This window comes from Haliotis rufescens, unplaced genomic scaffold (genome assembly GCF_023055435.1).
Source record: "Haliotis rufescens isolate VD_foot unplaced genomic scaffold, xgHalRufe1.0.p SCAF_11, whole genome shotgun sequence".
NCBI classification, from domain to species: domain Eukaryota; kingdom Metazoa; phylum Mollusca; class Gastropoda; order Lepetellida; family Haliotidae; genus Haliotis; species Haliotis rufescens.
The window spans coordinates 1666215-1680714 of record NW_025963791.1 but is presented as its reverse complement, the minus strand read 5'-3'; the positions used below and the strand labels follow the sequence as shown (position 1 = coordinate 1680714).

The 14500-nt window shown below is 45.3% G+C and overlaps 1 protein-coding gene across 3 annotated transcripts in view; it reads right to left on the bottom strand.

Moving 5' to 3' along the window:
* Window positions 1-14500, bottom strand: part of LOC124144572 (polycystin-1-like) — a 105353-nt gene that overhangs the window by 29687 nt on the left and 61166 nt on the right. For all 3 annotated transcript variants that reach the window (XM_046514051.2, XM_046514052.2, XM_046514053.2), the window contains 3 exons: window positions 13377-13487; window positions 6160-6339; window positions 5400-5521 (listed from right to left, as the gene is read on the bottom strand). In XM_046514051.2, the coding sequence (XP_046370007.2) occupies window positions 5400-5521; window positions 6160-6339; window positions 13377-13487 (413 nt within the window). The remainder of the gene's footprint in view (window positions 1-5399; window positions 5522-6159; window positions 6340-13376; window positions 13488-14500) is intronic.

Genomic DNA, 14500 nt, shown 5'->3' with positions numbered 1-14500 from the left:
AAACTGGACTTTTACAGTCAGTTAACTCACTTGCCTAGGGAAGATGGTGTGGGTAGAGAACAGCACAAACCTATATCCTCTTCCTAATGGGGGAAAGTATGTCAGTGTGGGTAGAGAACAGCCCAAGCCTATATCCTCTTCCTAATGGGGGAAAGTATGTCAGTGTGGGTAGAGAACAACCCAAGCCTATATCCTCTTCCTAATGGGGGAAAGTATGTCAGTGTGGGTAGAGAACAGCCCAAGCCTATATCCTCTTCCTAATGGGGGAAAGTATGTCAGTGTGGGTAGAGAACAGCCCAAATCTATATCCTCTTCCTAATCGGGGAAAGTATGTCAGTGTGGGTAGAGAACAGCCCAAGCCTATATCCTCTTCCTAATGGGGGAAAGTATGTCAGTGTGGGTAGAGAACAGCCCAAATCTATATCCTCTTCCTAATCGGGGAAAGTATGTCAGTGTGGGTAGAGAACAGCACAAGCCTATATCCTCTTCCTAATGGGGGAAAGTATGTCAGTGTGGGTAGAGAACAGCCCAAATCTATATCCTCTTCCTAATGGGGGAAAGTATGTCAGTGTGGGTAGAGAACAGTCCAAATCTATATCCTCTTCCTAATGGGGGAAAGTATGTCAGTGTGGGTAGAGAACAGCCCAAGCCTATATCCTCTTCCTAATGGGGGAAAGTATGTCAGTGTGGGTAGAGAACAGTCCACATCTATATCCTCTTCCTAATGGGGGAAAGTATGTCAGTGTGGGTAGAGAACAGCCAAAATCTATATCCTCTTCCTAATGGGGGAAAGTATGTCAGTGTGGGTAGAGAACAGTCCACATCTATATCCTCTTCCTAATGGGGGAAAGTATGTCAGTGTGGGTAGAGAACAGCCCAAGCCTATATCCTCTTCCTAATGGGGGAAAGTATGTCAGTGTGGGTAGAGAACAGCCCAAGTCTATATCCTCTTCCTAATGGGGGAAAGTATGTCAGTGTGGGTAGAGAACAACCCAAGCCTATATCCTCTTCCTAATGGGGGAAAGTATGTCAGTGTGGGTAGAGAACAGTCCACATCTATATCCTCTTCCTAATGGGGGAAAGTATGTTAGTGTGGGTAGAGAACAACCCAAGCCTATATCCTCTTCCTAATGGGGGAAAGTATGTCAGTGTGGGTAGAGAACAGCCCAAATCTATATCCTCTTCCTAATGGGGGAAAGTATGTCAGTTTGGGTAGAGAACAGCCCAAGCCTATATCCTCTTCCTAATGGGGGAAAGTATGTCAGTGTGGGTAGAGAACAGCCCAAATCTATATCCTCTTCCTAATGGGGGAAAGTATGTCAGTGTGGGTAGAGAATAGCCCAAGCCTATATCCTCTTCCTAATGGGGGAAAGTATGTCAGTGTGGGTAGAGAACAACCCAAATCTATATCCTCTTCCTAATGGGGGAAAGTATGTCAGTGTGGGTAGAGAACAGCCCAAATCTATATCCTCTTCCTAATGGGGGAAAGTATGTCAGTGTGGGTAGAGAACAGCCCAAGCCTTTATCCTCTTCCTAATCGGGGAAAGTATGTCAGTGTGGGTAGAGAACAGCCCAAGACTATATCCTCTTCCTAATGGGGGAAAGTATGTCAGTGTGGGTAGAGAACAGCCCAAATCTATATCCTCTTCCTAATGGGGGAAAGTATGTCAGTGTGGGTAGAGAACAGCACAAGCCTATATCCTCTTCCTAATGGGGGAAAGTATGTCAGTGTGGGTAGAGAACAGCCCAAATCTATATCCTCTTCCTAATGGGGGAAAGTATGTCAGTGTGGGTAGAGAACAGTCCAAATCTATATCCTCTTCCTAATGGGGGAAAGTATGTCAGTGTGGGTAGAGAACAGCCCAAGACTATATCCTCTTCCTAATGGGGGAAAGTATGTCAGTGTGGGTAGAGAACAGCCCAAGCCTATATCCTCTTCCTAATGGGGGAAAGTATGTCAGTGTGGGTAGAGAACAGTCCACATCTATATCCTCTTCCTAATGGGGGAAAGTATGTCAGTGTGGGTAGAGAACAGCCCAAATCTATATCCTCTTCCTAATCGGGGAAAGTATGTCAGTGTGGGTAGAGAACAGCCCAAGCCTATATCCTCTTCCTAATGGGGGAAAGTATGTCAGTGTGGGTAGAGAACAGCCCAAATCTATATCCTCTTCCTAATGGGGGAAAGTATGTCAGTGTGGGTAGAGAACAGCCCAAGCCTATATCCTCTTCCTAATGGGGGAAAGTATGTCAGTGTGGGTAGAGAACAGCCCAAGCCTATATCCTCTTCCTAATGGGGGAAAGTATGTCAGTGTGGGTAGAGAACAGTCCACATCTATATCCTCTCCCTAATGGGGGAAAGTATGTCAGTGTGGGTAGAGAACAGCCCAAATCTATATCCTCTTCCTAATGGGGGAAAGTATGTCAGTGTGGGTAGAGAACAGCCCAAGCCTATATCCTCCTCCTTATGGGGGAAAGTATGTCAGTGTGGGTAGAGAACAACCCAAGCCTATATCCTCTTCCTAATGGGGGAAAGTATGTCAGTGTGGGTAGAGAACAGTCCACATCTATATCCTCTTCCTAATGGGGGAAAGTATGTCAGTGTGGGTAGAGAACAACCCAAGCCTATATCCTCTTCCTAATGGGGGAAAGTATGTCAGTGTGGGTAGAGAACAGCCCAAATCTATATCCTCTTCCTAATGGGGGAAAGTATGTCAGTGTGGGTAGAGAACAGCCCAAGCCTATATCCTCTTCCTAATGGGGGAAAGTATGTCAGTGTGGGCAGAGAACAGCCCAAATCTATATCCTCTTCCTAATCGGGGAAAGTATGTCAGTGTTGGTAGAGAACAGCCCAAGCCTATATCCTCTTCCTAATGGGGGAAAGTATGTCAGTGTGGGTAGAGAACAGCCCAAATCTATATCCTCTTCCTAATGGGGGAAAGTATGTCAGTGTGGGTAGAGAACAGCCCAAATCTATATCCTCTTCCTAATGGGGGAAAGTATGTCAGTGTGGGTAGAGAACAGTCCACATCTATATCCTCTTCCTAATGGGGGAAAGTATGTCAGTGTGGGTAGAGAACAGCCCAAGCCTATATCCTCTTCCTAATTGGGGAAAGTATGTCAGTGTGGGTAGAGAACAGCCCAAATCTATATCCTCTTCCTAATGGGGGAAAGTATGTCAGTGTGGGTAGAGAACAGCCCAAATCTATATCCTCTTCCTAATGGGGGAAAGTATGTCAGTGTGGGTAGAGAACAGCCCAAATCTATATCCTCTTCCTAATGGAGGAAAGTATGTCAGTGTGGGTAGAGAACAGCCCAAATCTATATCCTCTTCCTAATGGGGGAAAGTATGTCAGTGTGGGTAGAGAACAGCCCAAATCTATATCCTCTTCCTAATGGGGGAAAGTATGTCAGTGTGGGTAGAGAACAACCCAAGCCTATATCCTCTTCCTAATGGGGGAAAGTATGTCAGTGTGGGTAGAGAACAGCCCAAGCCTATATCCTCTTCCTAATTGGGGAAAGTATGTCAGTGTGGGTAGAGAACAGCCCAAATCTATATCCTCTTCCTAATGGGGGAAAGTATGTCAGTGTGGGTAGAGAACAGCCCAAGCCTATATCCTCTTCCTAATGGGGGAAAGTATGTCAGTGTGGGTAGAGAACAGCCCAAGCCTATATCCTCTTCCTAATGGGGGAAAGTATGTCAGTGTGGGTAGAGAACAGCCCAAATCTATATCCCCTTTCTAATGGGGGAAAGTATGTCAGTGTGGGTAGAGAACAGCCCAAGCCTATATCCTCTTCCTAATGGGGGAAAGTATGTCAGTGTGGGTAGAGAACAGCCCAAGCCTATATCCTCTTCCTAATGGGGGAAAGTATGTCAGTGTGGGTAGAGAACAACCCAAGCCTATATCCTCTTCCTAATGGGGGAAAGTATGTCAGTGTGGGTAGAGAACAGTCCACATCTATATCCTCTTCCTAATGGGGGAAAGTATGTCAGTGTGGGTAGAGAACAGCCCAAATCTATATCCTCTTCCTAATGGGGGAAAGTATGTCAATGTGGGTAGAGAACAACCCAAGCCTATATCCTCTTCCTAAAGGGGGAAAGTATGTCAGTGTGGGTAGAGAACAGCCCAAATCTATATCCTCTTCCTAATGGGGGAAAGTATGTCAGTGTGGGTAGAGAACAGCCCAAGCCTATATCCTCTTCCTAATGGGGGAAAGTATGTCAGTGTGGGTAGAGAACAACCCAAGCCTATATCCTCTTCCTAATGGGGGAAAGTATGTCAGTGTGGGTAGAGAACAGTCCAAATCTATATCCTCTTCCTAATGGGGGAAAGTATGTCAGTGTGGGTAGAGAACAGCCCAAGCCTATATCCTCTTCCTAATGGGGGAAAGTATGTCAGTGTGGGTAGAGAACAGTCCACATCTATATCCTCTTCCTAATGGGGTAAAGTATGTCAGTGTGGGTAGAGAACAGCCCAAATCTATATCCTCTTGCTAATGGGGGAAAGTATGTCAGTGTGGGTAGAGAACAACCCAAGCCTTAATCCTCTTCCTAATGGAGGAAAGTATGTCAGTGTGGGTAGAGAACAGTCCACATCTATATCCTCTTCCTAATGGGGGAAAGTATGTCAGTGTGGGTAGAGAACAACCCAAGCCTATATCCTCTTCCTAATGGGGGAAAGTATGTCAGTGTGGGTAGAGAACAGTCCACATCTATATCCTCTTCCTAATGGGGGAAAGTATGTCAGTGTGGGTAGAGAACAGCCCAAATCTATATCCTCTTCCTAATGGGGGAAAGTATGTCAGTGTGGGTAGAGAACAGTCCACATCTATATCCTCTTCCTAATGGGGGAAAGTATGTCAGTGTGGGTAGAGAACAACCCAAGCCTATATCCTCTTCCTAATGGGGGAAAGTATGTCAGTGTGGGTAGAGAACAGTCCACATCTATATCCTCTTCCTAATTGGGGAAAGTATGTCAGTGTGGGTAGAGAACAACCCAAGCCTATATCCTCTTCCTAATGGGGGAAAGTATGTCAGTGTGGGTAGAGAACAGTCCACATCTATATCCTCTTCCTAATGGGGGAAAGTATGTCAGTGTGGGTAGAGAACAGCCCAAGCCTATATCCTCTTCCTAATGGGGGAAAGTATGTCAGTGTGGGTAGAGAACAGTCCACATCTATATCCTCTTCCTAATGGGGGAAAGTATGTCAGTGTGGGTAGAGAACAGCCCAAGCCTATATCCTCTTCCTAATGGGGGAAAGTATGTCAGTGTGGGTAGAGAAGTTTCCCTTTAACCTTTTTTTTGAAGATCTTGTTCTGTTTAAAACATATTTGTCAAAGTTTCCTTCAACTAGTGACAAGAAGTATGACTGGGTAGTGATGATGACATCAGTTTTCTTACCCTTTCTTTGTCGTGGCCATCTTGGCCCTCTTCTTCTTCTTGTGGGCCTCCTCCTGAGTGAGATCCTCGTGCAGTTGGTCCAGCTCCTTGATGAACTCCTCGTCACTGTCCTGGGGCGCCGACTGCAAGATGGAGGAGCACAGAGGGGGGTGTAGGAGTGTAGGGCTTAGGACATTATACAGCATAAGGCGGAGGCCATATCGCCAACAGGCATGGCAGAGATGTCTGCTGGTATGGTTCTGTGTTCTCTGAACAACTCGAACAAATTTTAAGTTAGTCTACAGCACATATGAAGCAATAACGTCGAAAGTCCAATATATAGCGTGATACCATACAAAACCTGTGAGTTATTGCTCTTTATGTCTCCACAGTAACGTGTGAATTTGGTGTGGTAGTTTACATCTGCACACAATCTGCAATAACATGCACACTAACCAACTTCTTTCGTTATTTGGACAGTTAGATTAAATTACAAAGATCTTAGAAATCCTTTTCTTAGTTAAGTACACTGAAAACTGCCAGGGGACTTCCTTAAAGAGCTGACGTTGTTTGGTGACATGGCTTTACATGTTAGACCTTTGGATTTCATGGCCCTTCAGAACGTGCGCTTCAGCAAGACACCCCACATACAATGTGTGAAGTTCACATTCCATGTAGCTTTTTTTAAAAACAAAAACGATTTCTAAAACCACTGTAACACTGATTTATGTTACCCAAGAAACTTGTGTCATTAATGAAGACAGATGTGATGCAGACCAACCTTGGCTGACTTTGGTTTTCCCCTACTTGAAGTGGATGCAGTAGCTGATGTTGTCTTTTTGACTTCTCCCCGTGTTGTCCCTGCTGTTGATGCCCGGTCCTCCTTCCAGGATGGCGTCTTGTCTGCTGCCCAGTTGAGGATGTTGAGGGGGTCCCACATCCGGGAAATGGACATGTTGGACTGGAGGGAAACAGGACACATGTACACAGTATGGTAAGGAATACATGCACGTAGGAACGTGGACATGTTGGACTGGAGAGTGACATGACACATGTACACAGTATGGTAAGGAATACATGCACGTAGGAACATGGACATGTGGGACTGGAGGGGAACAGGACACATGTACACAGTATGGTAAGGAATACATGCACGTAGGAACATGGACATGTTGGACTGGAGGGGAACAGGACACATGTACACCGTATGGTAAGGAATACATGCACGTAGGAACATGGACATGTGGGACTGGAGGGGAACAGGACACATGTACACAGTGTGGTAAGGAATACATGCACGTAGGAACATGGACATGTGGGACTGGAGAGTAACAGGACACATGTACTCAGTATGGTAAGGAATACATGCACGTAGGAACATGGACATGTTGGACTGGAGGGGAACAGGACACATGTACTCAGTATGGTAAGGAATACATGCACGTAGGAACATGGACATGTTGGACTGGAGGGAAACAGGACACATGTACCCCGTATGGTAAGGAATACATGCACGTAGGAACATGGACATGTTGGACTGGAAGGGAACAGGACACATGTACACAGTATGGTAAGGAATACATGCACGTAGGAACATGGACATGTTGGACTGGAGGGGAACAGGACACATGTACACAGTATGGTAAGGAATACATGCACGTAGGAACATGGACATGTTGGACTGGAGGGGAACAGGACACATGTACACAGTATGGTAAGGAATACATGCACGTAGGAACATGGACATGTTGGACTGGACGGGAACAGGACACATGTACACAGTATGGTAAGGAATACATGCACGTAGGAACATGGACATGTTGGACTGGAGGGGAACAGGACACATGTACACAGTATGGTAAGGAATACATGCACGTAGGAACATGGACATGTTGGACTGGAGGGGAACAGGACACATGTACACAGTATGGTAAGGAATACATGCACGTAGGAACATGGACATGTTGGACTGGAGGGGAACAGGACACATGTACACAGTGTGGTAAGGAATACATGCACGTAGGAACGTGGACATGTTGGACTGGAGGGGAACAGGACACATGTACACAGTATGGTAAGGAATACATGCACGTAGGAACATGGACATGTTGGACTGGAGGGAAACAGGACACATGTACACAGTATGGTAAGGAATACATGCACGTAGGAACATGGACATGTTGGACTGGAGGGAACAGGACACATGTACACAGTATGGTAAGGAATACATGCACGTAGGAACATGGACATGTTGGACTGGAGGGGAACAGGACACATGTACACAGTATGGTAAGGAATACATGCACGTAGGAACATGGACATGTTGGACTGGAGGGGAACAGGACACATGTACACAGTATGGTAAGGAATACATGCACGTAGGAACATGGACATGTTGGACTGGAGGGGAACAGGACACATGTACACAGTATGGTAAGGAATACATGCACGTAGGAACATGGACATGTTGGACTGGAGGGGAACAGGACACATGTACACAGTATGGTAAGGAATACATGCACGTAGGAACATGGACATGTTGGACTGGAGGGGAACAGGACACATGTACACAGTGTGGTAAGGAATACATGCATGAAGGAACATGGACATGTTGGACTGGAGGGAACAGGACACATGTACACAGTATGGTAAGGAATACATGCACGTAGGAACATGGACATGTTGGACTGGAGGGGAACAGGACACATGTACACAGTGTGGTAAGGAATACATGCATGAAGGAACATGGACATGTTGGACTGGAGGGAACAGGACACATGTACACAGTATGGTAAGGAATACATGCACGTAGGAACATGGACATGTTGGACTGGAGGGAACAGGACACATGTACACAGTATGGTAAGGAATACATGCACGTAGGAACATGGACATGTTAGACTGGAGGGGAACAGGACACATGTACACAGTGTGGTAAGGAATACATGCACGTAGGAACATGGACATGTTGGACTGGAGGGGAACAGGACACATGTACACAGTGTGGTAAGGAATACATGCACGTAGGAACATGGACATGTTGGACTGGAGGGGAACAGGACACATGTACACAGTGTGGTAAGGAATACATGCACGTAGGAACATGGACATGTTGGACTGGAGGGGAACAGGACACATGTACACAGTATGGTAAGCAATACATGCACGTAAGAACATGGACATGTTGGACTGGAGGGAACAGGACACATGTACACAGTATGGTAAGGAATACATGCACGTAGGAACATGGACATGTTGGACTGGAGGGGAACAGGACACATGTACACAGTATGGTAAGGAATACATGCACGTAGGAACATGGACATGTTGGACTGGAGGGGAACAGGACACATGTACACAGTATGGTAAGGAATACATGCACGTAGGAACATGGACATGTTGGACTGGAGGGGAACAGGACACATGTACACAGTGTGGTAAGGAATACATGCACGTAGGAACGTGGACATGTTGGACTGGAGGGGAACAGGACACATGTACACAGTATGGTAAGGAATACATGCACGTAGGAACATGGACATGTTGGACTGGAGGGAAACAGGACACATGTACACAGTGTGGTAAGGAATACATGCACGTAGGAACATGGACATGTTGGACTGGAGGGGAACAGGACACATGTACACAGTATGGTAAGGAATACATGCACGTAGGAACATGGACATGTTGGACTGGACGGGAACAGGACACATGTACACAGTATGGTAAGGAATACATGCACGTAGGAACATGGACATGTTGGACTGGAGGGGAACAGGACACATGTACACAGTATGGTAAGGAATACATGCACGTAGGAACATGGACATGTTGGACTGGAGGGGAACAGGACACATGTACACAGTATGGTAAGGAATACATGCACGTAGGAACATGGACATGTTGGACTGGAGGGGAACAGGACACATGTACACAGTGTGGTAAGGAATACATGCACGTAGGAACGTGGACATGTTGGACTGGAGGGGAACAGGACACATGTACACAGTATGGTAAGGAATACATGCACGTAGGAACATGGACATGTTGGACTGGAGGGAAACAGGACACATGTACACAGTATGGTAAGGAATACATGCACGTAGGAACATGGACATGTTGGACTGGAGGGAACAGGACACATGTACACAGTATGGTAAGGAATACATGCACGTAGGAACATGGACATGTTGGACTGGAGGGGAACAGGACACATGTACACAGTATGGTAAGGAATACATGCACGTAGGAACATGGACATGTTGGACTGGAGGGGAACAGGACACATGTACACAGTATGGTAAGGAATACATGCACGTAGGAACATGGACATGTTGGACTGGAGGGGAACAGGACACATGTACACAGTATGGTAAGGAATACATGCACGTAGGAACATGGACATGTTGGACTGGAGGGGAACAGGACACATGTACACAGTATGGTAAGGAATACATGCACGTAGGAACATGGACATGTTGGACTGGAGGGGAACAGGACACATGTACACAGTGTGGTAAGGAATACATGCATGAAGGAACATGGACATGTTGGACTGGAGGGAACAGGACACATGTACACAGTATGGTAAGGAATACATGCACGTAGGAACATGGACATGTTGGACTGGAGGGGAACAGGACACATGTACACAGTGTGGTAAGGAATACATGCATGAAGGAACATGGACATGTTGGACTGGAGGGAACAGGACACATGTACACAGTATGGTAAGGAATACATGCACGTAGGAACATGGACATGTTGGACTGGAGGGAACAGGACACATGTACACAGTATGGTAAGGAATACATGCACGTAGGAACATGGACATGTTAGACTGGAGGGGAACAGGACACATGTACACAGTGTGGTAAGGAATACATGCACGTAGGAACATGGACATGTTGGACTGGAGGGGAACAGGACACATGTACACAGTGTGGTAAGGAATACATGCACGTAGGAACATGGACATGTTGGACTGGAGGGGAACAGGACACATGTACACAGTGTGGTAAGGAATACATGCACGTAGGAACATGGACATGTTGGACTGGAGGGGAACAGGACACATGTACACAGTATGGTAAGGAATACATGCACGTAAGAACATGGACATGTTGGACTGGAGGGAACAGGACACATGTACACAGTATGGTAAGGAATACATGCACGTAGGAACATGGACATGTTGGACTGGAGGGGAACAGGACACATGTACACAGTATGGTAAGGAATACATGCACGTAGGAACATGGACATGTTGGACTGGAGGGGAACAGGACACATGTACACAGTATGGTAAGGAATACATGCACGTAGGAACATGGACATGTTGGACTGGAGGGGAACAGGACACATGTACACAGTGTGGTAAGGAATACATGCACGTAGGAACGTGGACATGTTGGACTGGAGGGGAACAGGACACATGTACACAGTATGGTAAGGAATACATGCACGTAGGAACGTGGACATGTTGGACTGGAGGGGAACAGGACACATGTACACAGTATGGTAAGGAATACATGCACGTAGGAACATGGACATGTTGGACTGGAGGGAAACAGGACACATGTACACAGTGTGGTAAGGAATACATGCACGTAGGAACATGGACATGTTGGACTGGAGGGGAACAGGACACATGTACACAGTATGGTAAGGAATACATGCACGTAGGAACATGGACATGTTGGACTGGAGGGGAACAGGACACATGTACACAGTGTGGTAAGGAATACATGCATGAAGGAACATGGACATGTTGGACTGGAGGGAACAGGACACATGTACACAGTATGGTAAGGAATACATGCACGTAGGAACATGGACATGTTGGACTGGAGAGTGACATGACACATGTACACAGTATGGTAAGGAATACATGCACGTAGGAACATGGACATGTTGGACTGGAGGGGAACAGGACACATGTACACAGTGTGGTAAGGAATACATGCACGTAGGAACATGGACATGTTGGACTGGAGGGGAACAGGACACATGTACACAGTGTGGTAAGGAATACATGCACGTAGGAACATGGACATGTTGGACTGGAGGGGAACAGGACACATGTACACAGTGTGGTAAGGAATACATGCACGTAGGAACATGGACATGTTGGACTGGAGGGGAACAGGACACATGTACACAGTATGGTAAGGAATACATGCACGTAAGAACATGGACATGTTGGACTGGAGGGAACAGGACACATGTACACAGTATGGTAAGGAATACATGCACGTAGGAACATGGACATGTTGGACTGGAGGGGAACAGGACACATGTACACAGTATGGTAAGGAATACATGCACGTAGGAACATGGACATGTTGGACTGGAGGGGAACAGGACACATGTACACAGTATGGTAAGGAATACATGCACGTAGGAACATGGACATGTTGGACTGGAGGGGAACAGGACACATGTACACAGTATGGTAAGGAATACATGCACGTAGGAACATGGACATGTTGGACTGGAGGGGAACAGGACACATGTACACAGTATGGTAAGGAATACATGCACGTAGGAACATGGACATGTTGGACTGGAGGGGAACAGGACACATGTACACAGTATGGTAAGGAATACATGCACGTAGGAACATGGACATGTTGGACTGGAGGGGAACAGGACACATGTACACAGTATGGTAAGGAATACATGCACGTAGGAACATGGACATGTTGGACTGGAGGGGAACAGGACACATGTACACAGTGTGGTAAGGAATACATGCACGTAGGAACATGGACATGTTGGACTGGAGGGGAACAGGACACATGTACACAGTATGGTAAGGAATACATGCATGAAGGAACATGGACATGTTGGACTGGAGGGAACAGGACACATGTACACAGTATGGTAAGGAATACATGCACGTAGGAACATGGACCTGTTGGACTGGAGGGGAACAGGACACATGTACACAGTATGGTAAGGAATACATGCACGTAGGAACATGGACATGTGGGACTGGAGGGGAACAGGACACATGTACACAGTATGGTAAGGAATACATGCACGTAGGAACATGGACATGTTGGACTGGAGGGGAACAGGACACATGTACACAGTATGGTAAGGAATACATGCACGTAGGAACATGGACATGTTGGACTGGAGGGGAACAGGACACATGTACACAGTATGGTAAGGAATACATGGGTTCTGATTGAGAACATGAGAGCAAGTTTCAATCGGACTGTCCAGTTCTAATTGTTGCTGATTGAACATATCTGCTTTCTTGGATTAAAGCAATTGAGAGACAAACAACACACCATTACCACAGTTGACTGACAACTGATATCTCCCAGTGTAATATATATTGTAGAGTGAGTACAGTGACTTGAACAGGCTAAAGTTTGTTGTGGATTTTACTGTACAGAAATTATCAAATTGTCAAATTGAGAGGCAACAGAGAGTTTGTAGAAATCACTTATGAGTAGAATATGAAGTAGGAACCTATCTTTGACAGTTATTGTAGTATATGAAGTAAGAACCTATCTTTGACAGTTATTGTAGAATATGAAGTAGGAACCTATCTTTGACAGTTATTGTAGAATATGAAGTAGGAACCTATCTTTGACAGTTATTGTAGAATATGAAGTAGGAACCTATCTTTGACAGTTATTGTCTGGACTCAAGAGACAAAAAGATAATGACTGACAGGTCAAGGTTAGCTGTGCCTATCCAGGTGAAGACAATAAAACCTATTGTCAAATGACACCCTCCTCATCCCAAGAACTCACTGCCTCACCAAGCTAATGTTGAGATCATACTGACCAAACATGATTTGAGAATTTGAAACCCAGGAATGTTGGGAAGCACCAGCAAACTCAAATAAAGGTTAAGGTAAATATAAAGATCATTATCAATTTGAATTTAGGCTTGCATGACAATGGCAGAAATTCTGCCACTTGCCTTGTGAAATCCCAATCCTACTGTAATGTGTGTAGATGTGTGTACATTTCTCACCTTCCCCGGACCGGGCAGCTTACTGGGCTCATGTCCACTCAGAATGCTCCCCTCCTCACTGAGAGCCACGTGCATGTTGAATTCAGTCCGTGTCCGCTTCAAGCCGGTACCCTTGTAATCAATTACATTGTTTATAAGCCAATAGGGTTGCCACACATAACTTGAAGTGAAACAAACCAACATCTACTTTCAACATACTAAAAGTTTATAAATTAATTAATACAATACCCACACTTTACCTTATTTTCAAACTGATTTTCACACAACAGAAACATCTGAAATCACCTAATTAATTATTGGAATATTAAAAACCTGAAATATCTCAACATTTATCTTTGTTAAGAAATCATCCAAGTGCAGGGTTAAACTTGACCCTACCAGTTGTAGTTGTAAGTAAAGTAATCACACTTGAGAATTTGTCAGGTTAGAAACAGCAGCAGCCTTTTAAACTTGTTTTTAACTTGTTTCTAGACACCTATCTAAGCAGCAGTTCATTCAATGCAATATCATTTTCAGTTTTGTGTTTTCTTCTTAAGAAAAACTACAAGTTCAATGTCACGAGTTTCTGTATTCTACACATAGAATGCATTTCAAAGACATTATCTGAGTATTCATTTTCAACAAACCATGTTTGTAGTACCAGTGTCAGCATGTTTTGTCTTTGTCACTTGGTGTTGTTCGTGCAAAACTCACCACGTTGTTAACTCGATCAATGTCACTTGTTGTTCGTGCAAAACTCACCACGTTGTTAACTCGATCAATGTGTCTTGTTGTTCGTGCAAAACTCACCACGTTGTTAACTCGATCAATGTGTCTTGTTGTTCGTGCAAAACTCACCACGTTGTTAACTCGGTCAATGTCACTTGGTGTTGTTCGTGCAAAACTCACCATGTTGTTAACTCGGTCAATGTCACTCGTGCAAAACTCACCACGTTGTTAACTCGGTCAAAGTCACAAGGTGTTGTTCGTGCAAAACTTGGCATGTTGTTAACTCGGTCAATGTCACTTGTTGTTCGTGCAAAACTCACCACGTTGTTAACTCAGTCAATGTCAAAAGGTGTTGTTCGTGCAAAGCTCACCACGTTGTTAACTTGGTCAATGTCACATGGTGATGTTCGTGCAAA